The 25,148-nt window shown below is 50.4% G+C and overlaps 1 protein-coding gene across 8 annotated transcripts in view; it reads left to right on the top strand.

Annotated features, from left to right (window-relative positions):
* Positions 1-25,148, top strand: part of DLG5 (discs large MAGUK scaffold protein 5) — a 1,254,082-nt gene that overhangs the window by 382,314 nt on the left and 846,620 nt on the right. For all 8 annotated transcript variants that reach the window (XM_086922111.1, XM_086922103.1, XM_086922109.1 and 5 more), the window contains one exon: positions 22,311-22,414. In XM_086922111.1, coding sequence (XP_086778237.1) covers positions 22,311-22,414 — 104 coding nt within the window. The remainder of the gene's footprint in view (positions 1-22,310; positions 22,415-25,148) is intronic.

Raw genomic sequence — 25,148 nt, 5'->3', positions numbered from 1 at the left:
TTCATGAGCAAGCTACGTAGTCCCATGATGATTGTTTTGGCTACATTGTGTTTGTGGTGTATTTGTGTGTGTATTGTGTTTGTTTTCCATGCTAGGTATAAACCGTGGGCAGGATGGGGCTGTCACATGCTTCTCACCATGGTTTGCTTTGTGAGTGTGGTAAATAAGGATGCCTACTTGTGCTTGTTGGACAGAGGGAGGGGTGTGCCCTGTATGCTGTGTATCTAGTGTCTGCTGACTGTGTCTATAGTGTCTGTGAAGTAATGTGCAGTATATTCTACCAGTCAGCTGGAAGAGCGAAGAAGTAGTGCTGAACTGCTGTCAACGTGTTCCTGGTGGGGGTTTATTGCCAGTGGACTTACTTCGTACAACCCACTTCTTGTGCCACATCGATATGCGCAGGTATGGCTTGATACGTGCTGTGGTCAGTTCCTTTCAGCCGTCTGCATTGGACATCTTGCTCTATATGAAGACAGCTATGGACTGAATTTCTGCTTGTAACTACCCCTCTTTGTGTCGACTTCTAGTAATAAATCTCCATTTGTGATACATTTTACCCGGATATATTGCTTACTTCGTCATTACGCTCCATTCACTATTGAACAATGAAAGTAAAAGTACATGACCTAGGAGATTCCTGTACGTTTACCCCCTTTTTAGGTCTGGCTTGATAGCCCATCTGCTGCGAGACCTTCTGTGATCATCAGGGGTACTACATAGAGTTGCTCCGGCTACGCACACATGTTGGTTGTCAGAAGCACAGCATGTGATTGGACATCAGTTGTAGTAGTCCGCCTAAGATATTGTTTAATTGCACTTATGAGTCATGCACCGTTCATGATATGCTTTATAGGTACTTTATTTTCCCCACATCGCCAAGGACTCGACCATCCCTCAGCACTGACACCGCAAGCTTTAATAACCACAGAGCTAAGGTTGAAAACAGTAGTGTCCGTCTGTCTGTGTGCCTGTAGTGTCCGTCTGTCTGTGTGCCTGTAGTGTCCGTCTGTCTGTGTGCCTGTAGTGTCCGTCTGTCTGTGTGCCTGTAGTGTCCCGCTGTCTGTGCGCCTGCAGTGTCCATCTGTCTGATTGCAATGTCCGTCTATCTGTGTGCCTGCAGTCTCTGTCTGTCTGTGTGCCTGCAGTGTCTAAGGTCCGTCTTTCTGTGTGCGTGCTGCAATGTCAGCCTGTCTGTTCGTTCCCCCAGCAAAAAAAAGTGAGCAACCACTGTCAAGGAAACCACAGTGTCATGGAGCAGCCCCTCTCCTATCTGTTCCTTCCTTCAACAAATCTCGCACAGGGTGAAACGCCGAAGATGCACCACTCCGTGCCAGCAGGAATAAGAGGACTTTGCAAACAGCAAAAAAAAAATGGAGCACATTAAAACTTGGCTGCGCAGCCATGTAAGAGGCAGGGCATGTCTGCGCTTGTGCAAAGTAGTATATTATAACCAGCCACGTAAGAGGGCCGATCTGCGCTTGCGCAGAGTCCCCATCTCCAGACCTCACACGCGTCACCCAGCATCACAGGCACTGGTCACGCTCGAACCCGCGCCATCTTAAACCTTTGCACCTAGGATCTCCGTGCAAACCAGAGCGCTCCACAGCCCGGGGATGAAGTGCTGTGTAAATGTCACAGTGCAGTACATGGTATAGGCCAATTCTACTACAGTACCTGCTTCAGTGCACACTTGCACTGAGAGCAACTGCTGTGCTGTGACAGCTGTGTGGGCGGATGGCTGTGAGAGCTGTGTGGGCTGTGAGAGCTGTGTGGGCTGTGAGAGCTGTGTGGGCTGTGAGGGCTGTGAGAGCTGTGTGGGCTGTGAGAGCTGTGTGGGCTGTGAGAGCTGTGTGGGCTGTGTGGGCTGTGAGAGCTGTGTGGGCTGTGAGAGCTGTGTGGGCTGTGAGAGCTGTGTGGGCTGTGTGGGCTGTCGGGGCTGTGAGGGCTGTCAGGGCTGTGTGGGCTGTGAGAGCTGTGAGGGCTGTGAGGGCTGTGTGGGCTGAGAGCGCTGAGAGCTGTGTTGGGCTGAGAGCTGTGTTGGGCTGAGAGCTGTGAGAGCTGTGAGGGCTGTGTGGGCTGTGTGGGCTGTGTGGGCTGTGTGGGCTGTGTGGGCTGTGTGGGCTGTGAGGGCTGAGAGAGCTGAGAGCTGTGTGGGCTGAGAGAGCTGAGAGCTGTGTTGGGCTGAGAGCTGTGTGGGCTGTGTTGGGCTGAGAGCTGTGTGGGCTGTGTTGGGCTGAGAGCTGTGTGGGCTGTGTTGGGCTGAGAGCTGTGTGGGCTGTGTCGGCTGTGGGCTGTGTGGGCTGAGAGAGCTGTGTGGGCTGTGAGAGCTGTTGGCAATATAAATAACAATGCCATTTATTTATAAGTTTAAAAAAAAGAAATGTCATGAGCAATGCCAATAACTCTAACTTTTCCAAAGGCGAAACCATTGCATTGTAAATGCTTGTTGATCTTCTCTTCAGTCGACTGTCTCGACTATCGGTGCCAGGGATGCCCGGGTTCAAGCCTTGTTCGAAGTGCGGCCGACTCATGTCGGTCACGGACCCCCATCGCCGGTGCCTGAAGTGCTTAGGCCTCGACCACGACGATCGATCCTGCTCCGACTGCCGGGCCCTGACGTCGAAGGCTAGGCGGGAGCGGTCACGCAAGCGTCTCGAGCTGAGGCAGTCGGCCCCGCGCCGCTCCAGGTCCTGGTCCCACGGGAGGTCGAGGGACAGGTCGCGAGGTCGGAGTCATCGACGTTCCGGGAGTGGACACCGATCGTCTGGTTCCAAGTCCTCAGGTAAGAGGCATGAGAGGTCGGAGCGACACCATCGATCCTCCGACCCGCCCCGACGCTCGCACGATGCGGCCGGGGACTCGGGCGACACCGCCCACGCGGCTCAGCGGGAGTCGCAAGCGTCGCCGCCTGCCCCACACCTTCGGGTCCCTGAGCACGGCGCGTCGCAGGAGGAGGTCGAGAGGTACCTCATGGCCATGAGGGCCCTCCCTCCTCAGTCGGTTCCCGTGGCGCCTTCGGGCCGATCGGCTCCGTCTGGAGGTCCTTCCGGGTTGGGCGCTTCGGCCCCGACGACGTCGGGTGCTTCGGCCCCGGCGCCGCTGGCGACTTCGGTCCCGGCGCCGCGCGACCTCGCTGGATCCGGCTCCGGATCCGGGACCTCGCCGGTCGACCTTACGACCTCACCGGCGCCGTCCCTTCAGGTGTCGTCCCCGGCAGCCGATGTGGTTGCCGCCCCCAATGTTTCCTACGGTCCTACTCAGGAGTCGGAAGGGCGCCGCTGGGCGCCGATTCCGACGGCCTTTGGAGAATTCTATCTCCACGAGGAGGCCCTGGCTGTTGATCCTGGTCTCCAGGAGCCAGGTGACGAGGAGCAGTGGGAGGGGTCCGAGGACCCTCTGGCACGTGATTGCCAGTCGCAGCAGGACTGGACATATGAGCTTGGGGAGGCCAGTGGTGTTGACACCTCGCCAGACACTGGATTTACGTCGCCCCCGACTGTGGCTTCGGAGGCGGGTTCTGCTTACAGCGTAGTGTTGACGAAGGCAGCTAAGGCCCTAAACCTTCAGCTCCCCGTCGCGGCCGTGAGGACTAATCTCCTCACTGAGGTCCTCAAACCGCAGTCCGGCTCCGCGGAGCCCCTTCTGCCGTTCAATGAGGCCTTGTGTGACGTTCTTCTGGGCACTTGGTCCAAGCCCGCCACAGGCCCGCCTGTGGACAGGAACGTGGCCAGACACTACCGCCCGGCACCGGGCGACCCATGCTTTTTGTCCACCCATCCCACCCCCGAGAGTCTGGTCATCCAGGCCTCAAACTCCCAAACCGCATTCCCGTCGGCCCCGCCCGACAGGGAATCCAAGAGATATGAACAGTTCGGGAAGAAGGTTTTCTCGTCTGTGAGCTTAGGGCTGCGGTCTGTGAACACCGCCTGTCTCTTGGGCCGCTACACCCACACCCTGTGGGACACGGTTGCGGAGGTGCTGCCTAGATGCCCGGAGGAGGTCCAGGCTAAACTCAGCCAAGCCCTGGCGGACGGCCGAGATGCAGCACGCTTTTCTATCCGGTGTGGACTGGATACTACGGACTCACTGGGCAGGGCGATGGCAACGACGGTGGCGGTTCGACGCCACGCCTGGTTGAGGTCCGCCAATTTCTCGGCCGATGTCCAGGCCACCCTCCTGGACATGCCGTTTGATGGCCGTCGCCTCTTCGGCGACAAGGCAGACCATGCGCTGGAACGTTTCAAGGACTCCAGGGCCACGGCCAAGTCCTTGGGCCTTACGGCCCCACGCCAGCAATCGGGTGCCTTTCGCTCCTTTCGTGGCCACGGAAGGGGCGCCCCACCACGTACCGTCAGCCACGCGCCGCAGAATGTACAGCAACGCGGTGGCGGACGTGGGAACCGCCGTGGCGGTGGTCGGGGACAGCGGCAAGCCCAGTCCACACCTCCCTGTGCAGCCCCTGCCTCAAAACCTTCCGAGTTTTCAGGCCCATGTGACGCCTGTGGGAGGCAGGGTTCGCCATCACCTCTCCCACTGGCATACAGTCACTTCGGACAGGTGGGTGCTGCAAATTGTCCGAAGGGGCTTCTCCCTCCCCTTCGAGTCATCCCCTCCATCCATGCCACCTCAATACCACCGTGTGTCGGGGGATCACTTGCAACTTCTGCGAGAGGAGGTTTCGGCCCTCTTGGCCAAGGGGGCCATCGAGCGCGTTCCTGGGCCAGAAGTAGGACGTGGTTGTTACTCCCACTACTTTCTGGTACCCAAGAAGGGCAAAGGGGGCCTACGCCCTATCTTGGATCTGCGGAACGTCAACGGCTTCCTCCGGACGGAGAAGTTCAGGATGCTCACTTTGGTTCAGGTCCTGGCTGCCCTGGACCCAGGAGACTGGATGGTAGCGTTGGACTTGCAGGACGCCTATTTCCACATCCCCGTCCTGCCGGCCCACCGGCGTTACCTGCGGTTCACGGTAGGCCAAGAGCACTTTCAGTTTACCGTGCTCCCCTTCGGCCTTACCAGCGCCCCACGGGTGTTCACGAAGGTGGTGGCGGTGGTCGCAGCTCATCTGCGCAGGCAGGGGGTATCAGTCTTCCCCTACCTCGACGACTGGTTGTTGAAGGCGGGCTCGCCCCAGACAGTCGTCAGCCACCTCCAGACTACGGCCGACCTCCTGCACTTGCTGGGGTTCTCCATCAATGTGCCGAAGTCACACCTGTGTCCCTCTCAGAAGCTCCTCTTCATCGGAGCGGTTCTCGACTCGGCGCAGTTTCGGGTTTACCCACCCGAGCAGCGGGTTCGGGATATTCAGGCTCTGGTTCCCATCTTCCAGCCGTTATCCCGAGTCTCGGTCAGGTTGACGCTGCGGCTTCTGGGACTGATGGCCTCCTGCATCCTTCTGGTGCGTCACGCCAGGTGGCGGATGCGGGCTCTGCAGTGGGACCTGAAGTTTCAGTGGGCCCAGCATCAGGGCAACCTGTCCGATCATGTCCTGATCTCGGAGGGCACTGCGAGACAACTGCAGTGGTGGCTCACGGACCGCGACTGGGTCAGTGGCAGACCCCTCTCCCTACCCCAACCGGAGCACGTAGTTGTGACGGACGCGTCCCTCCAGGGCTGGGGAGGCCACATGGGAGAGGCGGAGATCAGAGGCCTCTGGTCTCCGGCGGAGTCCCGGCTCCATATCAACCTTCTGGAGCTGCGGGCGATTCGTCTAGCACTGAAGGCATTCCTCCCCTCTGTCCGGGGGAGCGTAGTGCAAGTGTTCACCGACAACACCACCGCCATGTGGTACTGCAACAAGCAAGGCGGGGTGGGGTCGCGGACCCTCTGCCAGGAGGCTCTGCGCCTCTGGCAGTGGCTGGAACATCAGGGCGTGACCCTGGTGGTTCAACACCTGGCAGGCTCTCTGAATGCCAGGGCGGACGAACTCGGCCGCCGGTGCATGATGGATCACGAATGGCGTCTGAACTCGGACGTGGCGCAAGGTCTCTTTCGGCAGTGGGGAGAGCCTTGGTTAGATCTATTCGCCACAGAAGAGAACGCGCAATGTCATCAGTTCTGCGGTCTGTTGTACGCCTTTCCGCCTATACCACTTCTGCCCAGAGTGCTGAGGAAGATCAAGCGCGATCGGGCCCAGGTCATCCTTGTGGCTCCGGACTGGGCACGAAGATGCTGGTATCCCGAGCTACTCAGCATGTCAGTCGATCCCCCGATTCGTCTGCCTCTTCGGGGGGACCTTCTGTCGCAGCAGCAGGGGACGGTCCTGCACCCGAACCTGTCCAGTCTCCACCTACAAGCTTGGAGATTGAGCGGCGGCAGTTGAGGCCATTTGACTTGCCTCCTGAAGTCTGTGATATCATTCTGGCAGCCAGGCGTCCCTCCACAAAGTCGGTATACGCCTGCCGGTGGAACAGATTTGTGGCATGGTGCACAGCAAAGGCTGTGGATCCTCTCTCGGCACCCCTTTCGGAAGTGCTGCTCTTCTTTCCCTTGCCCAGCAGGGCTCTGCTCTGGGCACTCTTAAAGGGTACCTTTCTGCTCTATCAGCCTTCTTGAGGCTACCAGATCAGCCTTCTTTATTCAAGTCCCCTATTGTAAGTAGATTTCTGAAGGGCATCACGCACATGTTCCCTCCTGTTCCCTTCGTGATGCCCCAGTGGGACTTGAATCTTGTTCTCACTTATCTGATGTGTGCTCCCTTTGAGCCACTGCATAACTGTCCTCTTCGTCTCCTTACTCTGAAGACTGCCTTCCTGGTTGCCATCACCTCTGCCAGGAGAGTGAGTGAGCTCCAGGCTCTTTCTTCTTCTCCACCTTTCCTGTCTGTTCATCCTGACAAGGTGGTGTTACGTACACGACCTTCCTTTCTGCCCAAGGTTATTACGGCCTTCCACATCGGGCAGTCCATTACCTTGCCCACTTTCTTTCCACCTCCGCATCCCTCGAAGGAGGAAGAGAGGCTCCACCGTCTGGATCCAAAACGTGCGCTCTCCTACTACCTAGATCGCACACGCCAATTCCGGGTGGATGACCAACTCTTTGTTGGTTACGTGGGCGCAAAGAAGGGTAAGGCTGTGCACAAGAGGACCATCTCTAGGTGGATCATCTTGTGTATCCAAGCATGTTACTCCATGGCGAGGAAGGAGCCCCCGGCTGGATTGCGGGCTCACTCCACTCGGGCCACGGCAACGACAACTGCCCTGGGCCGCGGTGTCCCCCTGCAGGACATCTGCCAGGCAGCTACGTGGGCCTCGCTGCACACGTTCGCAAGACACTACTGCCTTGACAGTCAAGTCCGGAGGGATGGCTTCTTTGGCCGTTCCATCCTCCAGGACTTTCTGGTGTGATATTGGTTCGCAGACCCACCACCGGGGTTGGTATTGCTGGGGTATCTATTCTAAGGTAAGGAATCTATCACTAACGTGTCTCTTTCAGATGCACAAGTTACTACTTGTGTAACGATATATCTGTAAGAGACATTAGTTAGTGATAGATTCCTTACCGACCCACCCATCCTCCCCGTTCTGCGAACCGATATCTAGGGTTAAGGTCATCCCCTTTCAGGGCCCTAGTTTCATGGCACCAGTGTTAGTTCTATCATGGCTCTGCGTATCTGGCGCGGAAAAGCTGTGTGTCAGAACTGACGTCAGCGCGCATGGGCGCCGTTTAAGTACTCCGACGTCATCCCGGCGCTCACGACGCCGACGACGGACGCGGAGCCGCAGACGACGCCTACCAGCGCGCAGGGGTATTGCTACGCAAAAGTTTCCGGATCCAGTCTGACGCCTGGGGATATTCTAAGGTAAGGAATCTATCACTAACTAATGTCTCTTACAGATATATCGTTACACAAGTAGTAACTTGTGCTTCTCGTCCCACCGGCGGTATCTACGGTTTACGGTTGACAAGCTCTTTCAGTTTACCGTGCTCCTCTTTGGCCTTACCAGTGCCCCTCAGGTGTTCACGAAAGCGATGGTGGTGGTCGCAGCTCATCTGCGCAGATCAGGGGTTCCAGTTTTCCCCTATCTCGATGACTGGCTGTTGAAGATGGACCCGCCCCGGACAGTCGTCTACCACCTCCAGACTACGGCCAACCTCCTGCATTTGCTGGGGTTCTCCATCAATGTGCCGAAGTTGCACCTGGTTCCCTCTCAGAAGCTCTTCTTCATCTGAGAGGTTTTGGATACGACGCACTTTCGGGTCAATCCTCCAGAACAGCGAATCCAGGATATTCACGCTCTGATTCTGATCTTTTGGCGTCTATCCTGGGTTTCAGTCAGGATGACCTTGAGGCTGCTGGGCCTCATGGCCTCCTGCATCCTGCTGGTCTATCATGCCAGATGCCATATGCAGGCTCTGCAGTGGGACCTGAAGTTCCAGTGGGCGCAGCATCAGTGGAACTTGTCCGATTACGTCTAGATTTCAGAGGGCACTGCACAACAGTTACAGAGGTGGCTCACGAACCGGCATTGGGTCAATGGCAGATATGTCTCCCTTCCCCCCAACCGGAGCACGCAGTGGTGATGGATGCATCCCTCCTGGGATGGGGCGGCCACATGGGAGAGGTGGAGATCCGAGGCATCTGGTCTCCGGCGGAGTCCCGGCTCCATATCAACCTTCTAGAGCTGCAGGCGATGCGACTTGCGCTAAAGGCATTCCTTCCCTTGGTCCGGGGAAGTGTAGTGCAGGTGTTCACGGACAACACCACCGCCATGTGGTGCTGCAACAAACAGGGCGGGGTGGGGTCGTGGACCCTATGTCAGGAGACTTTGAGCCTCTGGACATTGCTGGACCATCAGGGCATTTCCCTGGTGGTTCAACAGCCGCAGGTGCATGATGGATTACGAATGGCGTCTTCACTTGAAAGTGGCGCAGGGTCTCTTTCAACAGTGGGGAGAGCCTTGCTTTACAAATGTTATGATTGATTGGTTAGATCTATTCGCCACCGAAGAGAACGCTCAATGTCAGCAGTTCTCTGCATTGGAATTTTCAAGGCAGCACTCACTAGGCAATGCTTTTTGTCTCGAGTGGAGTTACGGAATGTTGTACGCCTTTCCGCCTATACCACTTCTACCCAGAGTGCTGAAGAAAATCAGGCGTAATCAGGTCCAAGTCATTCTTGTGGCTCAGGACTGGGATCGAAGAGTTTGGTATCCCAAGCTACGAAGTATGACCATTGATCCCCCGATCCGACTTCCTTTTCGGGAGGATCTTCTGTCGCAGCAGCAGGGGACGGTCCTCCTACCAAACCTGCTCAATCTCCACCTCCTTGCGTGGAGTTTGAGCGGCTGCAGTTGAATTCTTTAGACTTGCCTCTTGAATTCAGTGAAGTCATTCTGGCAGCCAAGCCTCCGTCCTCTAAGTTGGTATACGCCTGCAGGTGGCACTCGTTTGTGGCATGGTGCACATCAAAGGCTGTGGATCCCCTGTCTGCCCCTCTGTCTGAGGTCATTTTACCTGAATCGCACACAACAGTTCCGGGTGGATGACCAGCTCTTTGTTGTCTACGTTGGTGCCAAGAAAGGTCGGGCCGTACACAAGCGGACTATCTCCAGATGGGTCATTTTGTGTATTACAGCCTGTTATTCTCTAGCAAAGAAGGAGCCTCCGGTGGGGTACGCGCCCATTCCACCAGGGCAACGGCTGCCACTACGGCATTGGGACATGGTGTCCCCTTACAGGACATCTGTCATGCAGCAATGTGGGCCTTGCTGCACACTTTAACTAAGCACTACTGCCTGGACAGCCAAGTCTGGAGAGACTGCTTCTTTGGCCGTTCTGTTCTCTGGGACTTCCTGGTGTGATCTTGGTTCTCAGACCCACCACCGGGGTTGGTATTGCTTAGGTATCTATTCTAAGGTAAGGAATCTATCATTTTGTGTTTTTTTCAGATGAACACGCTACTTACCTTTAGTAAAGATATATCTGTAAGAAACATTAGGTTTGAGGCATATGAGCTGCAGATCTCACACTTCGCATTAGATCGCCATCTCGTGTTTGGCTATAGATCGCCATCTGGTGTTGGGCTCGGATGCTTGTACATTGTTGTCTTGGAAGAAGTCTTTGTAGACACAAGATAGGTGACTCCTCCCTTGGACTATAGTCCGCATGGGCATCGACTCCATCCTTAGATTGTTTTTTTCCGCAATTGGGTTCGGATGCAACTTTTGCGCTCCGGTTCGAAAACTATTTCGACTGGGGAAAAAACTTCTGTAAACTCTTCGAATTAACTTCAAACATCTTCAGCTTCGACCAACTTTCATTGGTTCGATTCCGGTCGTCGACGCGGGCCGTTGGGCGTATCCACTGAGGCCTACGGCTCATGGAAAGGATGCCATTCAAGAAATGTCCCCAGTGTGGAACAAAATTTCAAACACAGTGACCATCACAAGATCTGCAACCTGTGCCTATCACCTGAACACAACAAATCCAGCTGTCCAGCCTGCGCATCCTTTCGATCGAAGAAGACCATTTGAGATCGAAGAGCTTGTTGACACATCATGCAGAGATCAGCTCCGGAACCAGTGGACATCTTCGACGAAGGCCCAGATGTCCCAGAAGAAGATTCCGAAAATCTCTAAATTATGTTGGAGGCTGAAGACTCAGACAACCCCATCACTCATGGTCAAAGAGTGAGTACTACTGCCCCTACCCCAACCCCACCTCCAAAACCAAAGGCAATGTTCAAGACTTCACTTGCTGGCCCCAGTCGCTACCGAAAACACACTTCAGAAGCCCCGCCTCTGGGCCCGGCTCCGTAGAAAAAAGAAAAGCCTTCCGGTAGCCCGGAACCGCATGTACCAATCCCGCCGGCACTTTCGGCACCGAAACCAAAAGAACTCTCAGCTCCGAAATCGTTTTCCGACGCCTTCCACCTCCAAAGACAAATCGGGTCCGAAAACCTCGAGGCCCGTTGATAAGCCGGCTTCGACGTTTCCAAGCCTAAAAATCCCGTTTCGGCTCCGAAACCAAGAGCCTCGGAACCAAAAGCTAATGTTAAAGACTGTACCACGCCTCCTAAGGCCAAAGACAATAAAAATAAACACCAACCCCGCTTGAAACCGAAAAAATCGCCGCCTAAAGCGGTTCCTGAGGAAGAGGAACTTTTTCAGACAGATCTTGTAGTTCCTAAACAGAAAAAGATTCATATTGAAACAGGACATGTTACCACTGTGCCATATAGAAAAAGGAAGTTAGACACAGCACCTGCTCCTCCAGTGCCTATAAAGAAGGACTCTGCCACATCACCTATATATCCCTCTTCTCCTATACTTCCTTCACACCACCTCAGACTGAGACTACTCCACCTCATACACCCCCAGATGAGGAGGAGGAGGAGGAGGAGGAGGAGGAGGAGGAGGAGGAGGAGGAGGATGATGATGATGATGATGATGATGATGAGGACCTAGGGGTGGGGGGTGGTCCAGATGACCCTTTCACATGATTGGGAGTACCCTATCCCAACAGATATACCAGATGTCCCAAGCCCCCCCCCCCCCCCACACACACCCCTCAAAACCATCTCCCCCAGACGATAATATTGGTTTTGGGCAGTTAATTAATAGGGCTGCCATCTATCATGGCATCACAATGCACTCGGATGCAGCAGAGGAGAATTTTCTGTTGGATACATTTGAACAGTCCCAAAAGACAGTGCAAATATTGCAAATGATTAAGAAAGTCATTAAACATGCCCCAGAAGTGTTTAAAGATCCCGTACATGCCAGGATTCTTTATCCTAAAGTAGAAAAAAAGTATAGCCCTGCCCCTGCAGACCCTGCTTACATTAAAGGATAGCCGCCTTTGGATTCTCTAGTAGTTTTCAACGCTAGAAAGCGCGCCAACTCCCAAACCTCTGGGGATGCTCCACCCCCTGATAAAGAATCCACATTGCTAGATACTTCTGGTAAAAGGGTAGCTGCACAAATAGACACTCATCGGCGCATAGCCAACACGCAGGCACTGCTTGCAAGATATGATGGGGCTCACTACGACCAGTTAGAAACCCTACTACACCATTTGCCTGACTGTAACAAAGAGCCTAAGCCAGGAGAGGAGGCTGTAGCCCTGAGCGAGTGGTGGGTAGCTGACTCGAGTGCTCTTCCTTCTTTACACCCCAAGCAGAGCGACATTAGATTAGACGGGGGTGAACTATGGAATAAAAACGAGGACGGTCCCTTTAATTACATCGAAGTGGACCGCGAGGACATGCCTCCTAATGACGTAGGTGATCCCGGACTGTAGAAAAAGACGAAGAAACACTATTGTCGTGTGACGTCACCGACGGGAGAGTTGTATGCAAAGAAGAGCCGGTGAAACTACGAGGAGGAGGAGGTCAGCGAGAGAAGGAGAGGTCCGGAGGTACCGAAGACGGAGGTTCCTGTGCCTGGAGGCCACCGTTCCCGTGCATCGCCCAACCACACTCGGGGCCAGATGTAGGATGGCTATTACCAGTCGGTAACGGCCGAAATTAACGAATTTCAGCCGTTACCGACCGGTAATAGGCTTTTGTTATGTAGGGGGCCAATTTACAGATTCGGTAAATACCAAATCGGTATTTACTGATTCGGTATTTATCGAATCATCATTTAGCGATTCGGTATTTACCGGATCGGTAAATGACATGTAGGAAGCACTTTAAAGAGTGCTTCTGTGCTTTAAGGATTCGTTATTTACCACCAACTATTAGTTGGTGGTAAATAACGAATACCTCTGTAAATGCAAATCTGTGCATTTACACCTGTGCCATTTGACAGACATACATGCCCTTAGGGCATGTATGTGTGCCACATGTGCACACAAGCACTATTCAGGGGTGCAACAGGATGTCAAAGTGACTCCCTGCCACCCTTGACTCTTTCCCTATTTTACTGAATCTATAATTACCGATTCGGTAATTAACATTCATACCTATGGGCCTCCAGGCCCATAGGAATGAATGACAATTACCGATTCGGTGAATACCGAATCTTAACGATTCAGTAATTTTTACCGAATTATTAGCTACATAGGATTTACGGATTCTAAAATACCGAATCGGTAAAATTCGGTATATAAGAATCGATAAATCCTATTTACCTACATCTAGCCCTCAGAAAGGAGGGTGTGGCCAGGTGCGTCAGCGCGTGTCGGGCTGGGTGGGGAGGCGGGGAGAGACGGCAGTTATAGCTCTTGAGCGAAGGACAGAGAACGCTTAGAGCGGGTGTAAAGCTCCCGACTGCAAGACTAAGAACGTTAAGAGCCGGGATTTAAAGCTCCCAATTGCAATTCTAGAGCGTTTCTGTAAATATTGTAAACATTGAAGCATTCACTTACGTAACCCCTCCCCACGCTCCCCTCACTTTCCCTCACTTCTACCAGGATGTTCTTGCTGTGTATATAAAATTGTGTATACACTCACGCACTGGTGGTCCCTCACACCCCGGGTTTCCTATAGGGGGAGTAACAACATTGGACAGTTATACCTGACCGGAGTATCTCTTCCTCTCTCTTACGTCCCACGGTGGAGAGCCTCACAAAGATTATCCTGCTAGAGACCCCATCTCCCTTCACCAAGGCGCCAGAAGACCACCTGAAGAGACTGCAACCACTGACCCCGCGATATTGGCCAGGGAAAGACTCACTTTAAGAAAGAAAAAGACTCTTGGTAAAATAAAACCTTATATACCACAATCTAGTCTCCGTGCCCTTCCATCGACCCTGCCACACTGACCAATATAAAACACAAGCAAATGATCTCATCCAAGAGGGCAAACTAATTTTCAAATGTGTCAATAAAATGCGCACTTGACCCAGCAGACACTGCCTCTATATCAATCAATACCAGTGTGCTACTGAGGTGACATGCCTGGCTGCGCATCTCGGGCTTTAAGCAGGAAGTCCAGACTAGTATCCTCGACCAGCCGTTCAACCAACAACAACTTTTTGGCCCGGCTGTGGACACTGCACTTGAAAAAATGAAGAACGACACTGAGACTGCTAAATCCATGGGAGCTTTACAGTCTCCACAAACACTGGTCTCCTTTTGTCTCCTTCTATAGAGGAGCCTCCAAAAATACTGAAGCAGACAGCACATCTTCGTTTAAAGCCGCTACACAAACATCCCCTAATAAAGGATACTTTAGAGGCGGATACAGAGGAAAGAACAATAAAGGTAGAGGTTGAGGTAACAACAACACTCGTACCTCCCCCGAAACAAAACAGTGACTTCCCTCCGCTCCCTCCAGCAAACACACTCCAGTCGGGGGGAGATTATCACAGTTCCTACCTGTCTGGGATTCCATCACAACAGACAGGTGGGTAAGACAAATTATCCAGTATGGTTACAGCCTAGAACTTACAGATACCCTCCCAAACATACCACCCAAGCAGCGTCCCATGTCCACAGAACATCTTACGCTCCTAAAACAAGAAGCTCTCTCACTGCTTCAAAAGCATGCAATAGAGACTGTTCCCTTACAACATCGAGGAACAGGGGTTTACTCTCTGTACTTCCTAATACCTAAGAAAGACGGGACTCTAAGACCAATACTTGATCTCAGGCCCCTCAACCTATATACACTCAGATCATTTTCATATGCTCACTCTCCAACAAGTGCTCCCATTTCTGCAACAAGGCGACTTCCTTGCCACACTAGATCTCAAGGACGCCTACTTACACATTCCCATACATCCTTCTCACAGAAAGTATCTAAGGTTTGTAGTGGATGGACAACACTACCAGTTGAAAGTCCTTCCATTCGGAGTCACCACTGCACACAAAGTGCCTTGTAGTAGTAGCAGCACATCTCAGAAGACAACAAATCCATGTCTTCCCATATCTAGACCACTGGCTAATAAAAGCCAAGTCACTCAATCAGTGTGTTCAACACACTCCTCAAACCATTCAAACATTACACAACTCGCGGTTCACAATCAACTACACCAAGTCACATCTCCAGCCATCTCATATCCACCAATATCTGGGGGCCACAATAAACACCTCCACAGCGCTAGCATATCCCAGTCCAGCCAGGATAGCCAGCATACAAGCCCTCGTCACAAAAGTTCAAGTCCATCACTTTCTCCCAGCCAGAGTGTTCATGCAGCTCATAGGCATGATGGCATCTTGCATTTTTATTGTACCATATGCAAGACTTCAAATGCCTCCATTACATGAATGTCTAGCACATCAGTGGAATCAGGCTCAAGAACAACTTACAGATCTGGTGTTGGTGGACAGCTGCACACATCGCTCTCTGCAATGGTGGAACACCAAGAACTTGTCCAAAGGGCCGCCGTTCCTCGAACCTGTTCTACAGATAGTACTCACAACAGACGCATCGCTCACAGGATGGGGAGCCCATCTCCTCAGGCATACAACTCGGGGCAAATGGACCAATCAACAAAAAGTGCTCCACATCACTCACCTGGAGCTACTAGCAATATTCCTAGCACTAAAATCTTTCCAAGTACAAAACAAAGCGGTCTTGATCCGGACGGACAACATGACAGCCATGTACTACATACAAAAAGGAGGTACACATTCTCTGCAGCTGTCCCAGCTTGCACAGAACATTTGGAGATGGGCCATCCCACAAAATATATATCTGCTTGCCGAACATCTTCCTGAAGTTCACAATCAGATTGCGGATCTGTTAAGTCGACAGACACAACAGAGTTACGAATGGGAACTACATCCCCAAGTCCTTCTACCATTTTTTCAAATGTGGGGCCAACCAGACCTAGATCTGTTCGCCAAACATGACAACGCAAAATGCCCAAACTTCGCCGCCAGGTTTCCACAGCCGTTGTTGAAGGGCAATGCGATATGGATGAACTAATCCGGCAGATTTGCATACGCTTTTCCTCCACTCCCACCACTTATTCCACTAGTGGTACGCAAGCTCCGACAACAGTCTCTCAAACCAATCTTAGTAGCTCCCACAGGGGCACGCCAGCCAAGGTTCACAACACTGCTGGAACTCTCACTAGTTCTACACCAAAAACTGCACCTGTCCCCATCACTGCTAACGCGGAACCATGGAGAGATCAGACATCCAGATCCAAGTCTGCTTAATCTGGCGATCTGGCTCCTCAAGTCCTAGAGTTCGGATATCTTAACCTACCACTGGACTGTATGAACATATTAAAGAAGCCAGACGACCTACTACTAGAGCTTGCTATGCTGCAAAATGGAACAGATTTGCCATTTACTGCACCAATAACCATATTGATCCACTGGATGCCTCCATCCAGAATATCATTTGCTACCTACTGCACTTGAAAAGATGTATTCTAGCATACTCATCCATACGTTTACATCTAGCAGCACTTGCTGCTTACTTACAAAACAGATAACACTTGTCACTATTTAGAGTCCCAACAATTAAAGCCTTTATGGATGGCCTAAAAAGAATCATTCCTCCTAGGTTACCACCCTTGCCAGTGTGAAACCTAAATATTGTTCTTACCAGGCTCACGGGACCCCCATTTGAATCTCTACACAAATGCGAACTACAGTTCCTCACATGGAAAGTAGCTTTCCTTGTTGCCATTACCTCTGTTAAAAGAGTAAGTGAGATCCAGGCTCTAACCATACAGGAGCCATTCTTACAATTACATCGTAACAAGGTGGTTCTCAGAACAAACAAATAAACAAAGAGTAGTGCAGGGCCTAAGGGGAAGTGTATTTATAGACCTGCTGGTACATGTCCCCCAACTAGACAATTAAACACACAAGAGATACCAGAAGTCTGAATTGATTGGAACCTATATAGTGTCCCAATATGGATGATAAGGAGAGAAGATACAGAATATAGAAATAGAAAATGTACCCATCAGCCCACTCATTAGTGGAACTTCGTCATAAAAGCAGAGTGAAAAAATAGCATGCAAGGAATTGCTATTCACCATTCCCCCTCGGCTCAGTTTCAAAACCGAGGCAACAACGGAGAGTGCATGGCCTCCTTTATCCTGAGCAGTTGCCAGGTGAGGTGAGGCTTTTCCTCCCTTCAATTAGGGAGAAGATACACCAATTTTCATTGAGAATTGGACATGGTCTGTAGATTTTCATTCACAGCACGATACGTAAGTGTTGCAGTAGTGCATCATAGGTCCTGACGAAAGCCTATAAAGGCTGAAACATGTTGACCAGATAACTCATGGTGAATAGCAATTCCTTGCATGCTATTTTTTCACTCTGCTTTTAACCATACCACCTTGATGGACAGACCTAATAAAGTTTCCTTATGACATCAAGATAGGTATTTTTAACCACTTGGATTATGTTTCTTTCCTTTTCATTATTCACAAATTCTTGAGCACTGCAACTTTGCCCCTCTAGCCTATACTCTGTCATCTTCCTTGGTTGAGGGTTCAACCATTGGGTCCAAGATTTGCTAGCCTCAGGTTCGCCCTGGGGAAGGGCATATTGGACACCATTTTACAACCAAAAAAACCCAGATGACGAAGTTCCACTAATGAGTGGGCTGATGGGTACATTTTCTATTTCTATATTCTGTATCTTCTCTCCTGGCATTTTCTATAACTATATTTGTCTTTTGGATTAACCTTGTTGGTCTTCTCATCCATATTGGGACACTATATAGGTTCCAATCAATTCAGACTTCTGGTATCTCTCGTGTGTTTAATTGGTTCTCAGAACAAAGCCCAAATTCCTTCCTAAAGTCATCTCTCCATTTCATCTTAACCAATCAGTGGAGTTACCAGTGTTTTTTCCAAACCCAGACTCCGTAGCAGAAATAGCTCTACACACCCTAGATGTCAAAAGAGCACTGCTTTATTACATTGACAGAACAAAACCTTTTCGCAAAACAACTGTTCGTAGCCTTCTCTCCATCGCATAAGGGTAATCCCATCTCCAAAGCTGGAATTGCAAGGTGGATAGTTAAATGTATACAAATATGCTACCAAAAAGCTAAACGCATCTTCACAATTCCCCCTACAGCGCACTCTACACACAAAGTAGGGGCCTCCCTGGCATTCTTAGGGGACATTCCCCTAGAAGACATCTGTAAGGCAGCAATTTGGTCTACAACTCACACCTTCACTAAACACTATTGTGTTGACATGCAAGCCAAGCAGCAAGCTACTGTGGGCCAAGCTGTTCTTAAAACTCTCTTTCAGACTACTGCAACCGATACAGGGGACCACTGCTAGGGGAGATACTGCTGTACAGTCTATGCTAAGTGTGAGATCTGCAGCTCATATGCCTGGAACGGAAAATGCTACTTACCAGTATGCATCTGTTCTTGGCATGTAAAGCTGCAGAATATCACAAGCCCACCCACCTCCCCGGGACCTGTATCTGTTCCAGTTCTATCTTATTTAGATATACACACATGGACATCGTTTCTGTTTCTACTAACCATCATTTCCCATCATGGCGAAAAACAGTCTAAGGATGGAGTCGATGCCCATGCGCACTATCGTCCAAGCGAGGAGTCACCTATCTCTTGACTACAAAGACTTCTTCCAAGACAACAACAATGTGCAAGCATCCGAGCCCAACACCAGATGGTGATCTATAGCCCATCACCAGATGGCGATCTAATGCTAAGTATCAGAATCTGCAGCTCTACATGCCAAGTACAGATGCATATTGGTAAGTAGCATTTTCCTTAGTCACAGATTCCTTACCGCCACACCCATCATCCCTGTTCTGCGAACTGATTTCTAGGGTTAAGGTCATCCCTTTCAGGTCCCTAGTTTCAATGCACCAGTGGTCAGTATCTTGCATGGCTCTGCGTTCCTGGTGCGGAAAGTCTTGTACAGAACTGACGTCAGCGCACAAGGGCGGCATCTAATTAGCTGCCGCGACGTCGTCTCAGCGACCACGACGCCAGCGACGGACGTGGAGCCACACAACACCACCTTCCGACACGCAGGGGTACTGCTGACGAAAACTTTCTGAATCCAGTCTGAAGCCTCAGGGTAATTCTAAGGTAAGGAATCTATCACTAACTAATGTTTCTTACAGATATATCATTACCGAAGGTAAGTAACTTGCTCTATAGGGTTATAACAATCCACAATTAAACACATATTGACTTTAACATATGCTTTTCACAATAAACATGTCAGACCTAGTGCCTTTCTCACATCATTTCATAATAAACAGATCAGGCTTATAGCCAGTTCCTTGCTACAATCGCCCACTCAGTGCTGCGCTATTTCTAGTATAAACTTTGTTGCAAGCCAAAAAAGTGTAATGAAAGCAGTCCTTTTAGTGGAATCTCATAAATTTGGCCAAGTCAAATCCTGTGCTCATGGGAACCAACATGCCCATGGGGCCGAAGCTCTTCTGTCAGCAGTATTCTGAAAGCTTCTTTTTTATCACGTAAGTTCAGGAGAAAGCTGCACTGTCAAGCTAGACCTAAACATCAATGTAGATTAGTGTGGTCATTGACATCCCATCCTACCCTCAAACACAAACCTGTGCTGTGAAGTTTAAAATTAATTATGAAAGGGGAGTGTTCTGGCACTGCAATACATTCCTCATAACTGTCTTCCTTCCATGTGTGCTGTTACCAAAGAAAAGCAAACACTGTAAATTATCTAGTTATGTAAAACACCTTGACAGCATTACAATTCCATTGTTTGTCCCTTAAAGTTCAAGCTCAGATAGCTATACTTCTGCTGCTCAGGCATCTGGATAAATAAAATAACTCCATCTGCTTTGAGGGAAAGCATTTTTTTCTGTAGATGCACCTAACTTATGTACACAATCAAAACATGTACTCAAAGCCCCTGGCTGTAGTACCCCTGAAAGCATTTTTATTTAGGCTGATCACACTACATCTGTGTGGACGTGGGTGAAGGGACGACCGTGACACCAGGTGTAGGGTTTAAAGAGGGTTTTATTTTTAATGTTCTTAAGGGTTTTGAAATGAACGTCTTTCTGGTCCTAAATGTCAGTCTTTCCCGGGCAAAGGTACTGGGGTCCGTGGTGCTAGTCTTCTACTGGTTTCCTTTCACTCCGAATAGGGGTCTTCACTCCAGGTACCGAGGGGCTCGCCACATGCAAAGAAAGACCAACAAGTTGGAAGGCCGTTAGGTCACAGTCCTCTATTAGGGTTGCACCAAGGGACCCAGGGAGTGTGAGGAGAAACCCGGTGACTCAAGCTATCAGTTTACCAGTGCTCCGTGAAAGACATAGAGGGGTGGGTGTGAGATGGGAAAGTAGGGAAGGAGAAGGGTTTTGGTAGGGTAGGAATGGTTTAAAGGGAAGGGACAAACAGGGATATGTACACTCTATTCGCTAGCGCTTCGTCTTCCCACCCAGGCTGCCCAACGCCGCTGTACCTGTTACAGCCACACTCCTCCCTCGGGAGTGTGGCACGGCGGTTCGCAGGGTCGTTGGCCTCCTGGCTCGCCTCTGGACTCGGTCCCTCCTTCTGCTCCTCCGTAGTCTTCCGCTCGGTTCTCTCGGTCTCCTTCTTCCACTCGGCATCCGCTCTTCGTCTCTTCCGCTCCCGCCTTCTCCTCCGCGGTGTTTCCACACCCCGCATACAGGATTTCCTAATTTTTCACCAATGCGGGCTCCGTGACGTCCTGTAGGGCCGGGGCTTCCTCTGTGGTTGTTGACGCCCACTTAAAGGGGCCGCTCTCCTCGTACTCGCTATCTGCCTCGTTTCCGTACTCCCACTCGTGAGTCTGTGGAGAAGTCGGAAATGAACAATCAGAAGGGCGCGGGCTCCACCATTCCCGAGGGGTATGTTCTCCTAGTTTACAATCTGGTAAAAGCGGCGTTGTCAATCCAGTCCTAAAACCTGTTACTTGTTGTGCTCACTTCTGCGTAATGTATTAGCGAACAGCAGGCTTTGTCAATTCACCCTCTATATACGATTGTTTTGCCAGACAAGCTAGTTTTTTAGGATGCATGTTCTTTCTTCTGAAAGTGGCCTCACTCTTTCATATGGCACGTGGGGCAATCTATTATGCACCCTTCATTTATTTCTACTTCATATCCATGAAAGGAGGAGAAGAGATTACAGCAACTTTACTAACATTGTGCCTTTTCCTTCCATATTGATAAGGCTAAGGAGCACAACATTGGTGATTAGTTGTTTATTTGTTTTCTGGTGCAAAGAAGGGAAACGTGATGAAGAAAAGAAATGTATCCTACTGGGTATCCTTTGTGTTCATCTCTGTTAAGGCATTGCCAAAAATGGTTCTAAAGTGGTCCTCTGGCTCATTCAACTAGAGTGAAGCTCTGCAACCTCATCGCTACCTCATGCTTCTGTCTTGGATATCTGCCAAGCTACTACATGGGCTTTCAGCCATACTTTTGACAGGGACTGCCATTTTACCTTTTCTATTCTGTAGGTTCACTCCTCAAACCTAACTTTTGTGGGGATGTGGCTCCTTTCATGCCGATTAAAAAGCTGAGGATTCTGCAGATAGAAATATCTAGCAGAAGAATAAGTTACCTACCTTCAACACTTTGTGGTGGCTATTTTACCTACTGGGATATTCCTCACTGGTGGCCTGCCTCCCCATTGGACTGGACTTCAAGGAGTTATTAAGGTTCTAAGTTAGATTTAATGATTTGTTCACTACCAGTTATCACATGAAGTTCATTGCTCACATTTCCAGGTCTGTGAATGTGGAAAACAACCCTTAGGAAAGCAGGCATCCATTCTCAAGAGTAGTGCCTGTATGTAGCTTCATCTTGCCTTGTCTGATGTGTAGTTTCAGTGGATGTCTATGATTGCGCCTACTGGCACATAGGATCTATTGCAGCCTTTCCAGATCGTGTACCACTTGGAAGAATTCAAAAGGTGAGGAATTTATCTTTTAGATTTCCGCTGGAACATGTTACCAAGCATAAGTAATGTATTCTTTATAGTTTCATCACCCAGTATGAATTTTGAGCACAAACAAAACATGAAGGGTGTGAATTAAATAACAAAGGAGGTTCAGGTTTGCAGAACAATTATGCTTCTGGATTGATTTTGGGAAAATATAAAAAGGAAAGAAGATTTAACTATAGTAATGCAGGAAGGTATTGTCCTTGTTGAAGATATTTTATAGGAGAATTAATTATCTTATCACAAACAGTTTAGGAAACTTAAGAGTAGGATCCACCTTACGGCTGGAGTAATATTGCGTAACCAAATGTAATACATTGTACTAAGGAGAAGACTATATCTGAAATGTGACAGTGTAATATAAATGTATTCAAGTTCATTGATATTGTACTTGTGTTTGGTAGAAGTTTGAGAAGCCGTTTTCTGCCATTTCTATTCTTCACAGAAATTGATTTGTACACCTGTTTTACACCCGTTTTACTCCTTTTACTGGTTTAGATAGTGGCATCAGCTTGGAGACTGGTGTATTGGTGGCTGCTGTCTTGGCTGGTAGTCCAGCTGCTAAAGAGGGTTCCCTCACCGTTGGAGACAGAATTATTGCTGTAAGTATTACGGGTCTGAGTAGCGGTTTTAAAAGTACATTTTTAATTTCATGGATCTTGCAGGGAGAACCTGGTGTGTTTGTCCTGCCCTTGTGAATCATCCCCAAATGCCTATCTCTATTTGGTGTACATTATACCTAGTAGTAAATATCCTATGATATCCCATTTATTTCAGCAATCTAATAGAAACTTCTAGCTGCAGATTCATTACTTTAGAATTATCCTGAGACGTTAGACTGGATCTAGACATTTTTCTTGAGTAGTACACCTGCCTGCCTGTAGGTGGCGTCATTCAGCTCCATGTGGCGTAGCCCGTGCTGGAAGTGATGTGTGCAGTGCCTAGATCAACGCCACCCCAGCACGCTTACGCCAATTCTTTTAGTCCGTCAGCGCAGGTCCCGGAAGAGCTACCACTAGCCAATTTTTGACTACCTTTTTTCAACATTTTGTCGAAGTGTTTTGAGGTTTTTTTCTCCTGGTGTGGCAGGTTGACATCCAAGAAAGCCGGCTTCAAGCCTTGCGATACCTGTCACCGCTCGTTGTTGGACCCGCACCATGTGTGCCTCTGGTGCCTCGAGCGCAACCACAACCCATAGGCCTGAAACGATTGTTGCGCTATGCACCTGACGGCCTTGAGAGAGCGATCCCTCAAGCTCCTGGTGGCTCGGCGTGCAATGCTGTGACTATCAAGATCACTGTCGAGAGGAAGGACCTGGGAGCAGTCGTGGAGTCAGAGGAGTTCATCGCACTTGAAGTTGTTGGAGGATTACGGTAAGTCCCGCCACAAGAAAAAGAAGTTGCCAGAGCATCCTTTTAGTTGCTCCTTCTCTGTCTGGCGAAGAGACGAGGGAGCATCCCTCGAAGCCTGGCACCACGGTTGAGCCAGTGCCTGGTCCGGCTCCGTGCTTCCCAGAGTTTCCAGAAGGTGGATCGATCCCTTGACCAGTTTAGTTTTATAAGGCTATGTAACTCATCTTTGCGCAGCCAATTCCTTCTGGCATGCCTGTGAGACCTGCATGTTTGGGAGGGGCCAATACTGGATCCACGCCGGCGGTTCGGGCACCAGTCAGATCCCAGGGATCCACAGACTTATCCGGATCGGCATCGAACAAATGACCGCCATCAAAGCCCTGCTCCAGGGGACCCCAAATTCCTAACAGGACACCCTACCTGGGAAAGCTCGGTGGTCCAAGCCTCCACTTCACATCTAAATCCTGGCACATTTCCAACCACAACGCCGGATCAGGAATCCAAGAGGCTGGACAATTTAGGCATGAAAATGTTTCCTTCCACCAGCCTGGTATTGTGATCGGTGAACACTGCATGTCCTATGGGATGTAGTTTTGCGGGTGCTGCCAACGGTCCCTCCTTCGGCCTTTTGCTCATTTTGTGGTCACAAAATGGGCCTACAGCTGCATTCTTATCCGCCCAGCAACTGCGTTGCACAAGCTTTCCAGCCTCTGCGCGGCCATGGACTTGGTCCCTACCAGCCCGAGGGTCAGGTGGCCAGTGGTTGAATGAATGAAATAAAACTTATAATGCGCAAACTTTGCCCGAAGGCGTCAAGGCGCCTACAAAAGAAAAACAAAAAGGCAGGACCAAAGAGCTAGGGGTAAGCTTTGACAAAGAGCCATGTCTTCAGGGCCTTTCTAAAGGATTGTATTGAAGGCAACATCCTGATTTCTAGGGGAACAGTGTTCCACCATCTGGGAGCAAGATTAGAAAAGGCTCTGCCTCCCCACTTGGCTCTTCGCACTCGAGGGGCTGTAAGGAGAACCTTCCCAGAGGAACGGAGGTTCCTGGCGGGGACATATGGAATCAAGAGGTCCTTTACTCCTCCAGTCTCTTTCCTGTTGAGGGCTCCGTACACCAGACAAAGCACTTTAAAGGAAATCCTGGCATCAATTGGAAGCCAGTGCAGGAATTTCCTGGCGAGGGTGGCTGACGACCTTCTAGGTAGATAGAGTACGAACTTCGCCGCTGCATTTTGCACCGATTGAAGACTTTGCAAAAGGCCTTTATTACCTCCCGCGTATAGGGCATTACAATAATCAAGACGAGATACTAACCGTGCTACCACAGCTTGTTTCCGGGCTTGCACAGACAGGTAATACTTGATTTTCCGCAAGATTCCGATATTGCCCCAACAAGTGGAGATGGTCCTTTTTACTTGAAGACCCATGTCAAGGGCCGGGTCAATCATGACCCCCAAATTTCGTGCCACGAGGGTTGGAGCCGGACAGGTCCCCAGGGATACAGGACACCATTCCGACGACCAGATGTCTTCCTTCTCGCCGAACACAAGGATCTCCGTCTTTTCGCCGTTTAGCCTCAATGAATTGCCAATCATCCATTGTGCGACTGCCTCCATACAGTGTCTGAACTTGGAGGCAGAAGAACTAACAGGCTGGAGGAGGACAGCAGGATCTGAGTGTCGTCGGCATAGGAGACTACCTCCATCCCAAAAGATCTAATAAGCCTGGCCAAGGGGGTCACATAGATGTTGAACAGGGTCAGAGTTACCGCCGACCCTTGTGGGACCCCCCACTTCACCGGTAGGGATGGAGATAGAAACTCCCCCAGCTTCACTCTCTGTTCCCTCTGGTCCAAGAAGGAGGCCAACAAACTTAAAGCAGGCCCCTCCACCCCTATCTCCCTCAGTCGAGATGTTAAGACGAGGGGAGACAGGGTATCAAACCTAGCTGTGAGATCTAAAAGGATCAGCAACGTACTC

The sequence above is a fragment of the Lissotriton vulgaris genome, chromosome 5 (assembly GCF_964263255.1).
Source record: "Lissotriton vulgaris chromosome 5, aLisVul1.2, whole genome shotgun sequence".
Lineage (NCBI taxonomy): Eukaryota > Metazoa > Chordata > Amphibia > Caudata > Salamandridae > Lissotriton > Lissotriton vulgaris.
Note: the sequence above shows the minus strand (reverse complement) of the source record. Positions and strands in the feature narration are given on the sequence as shown.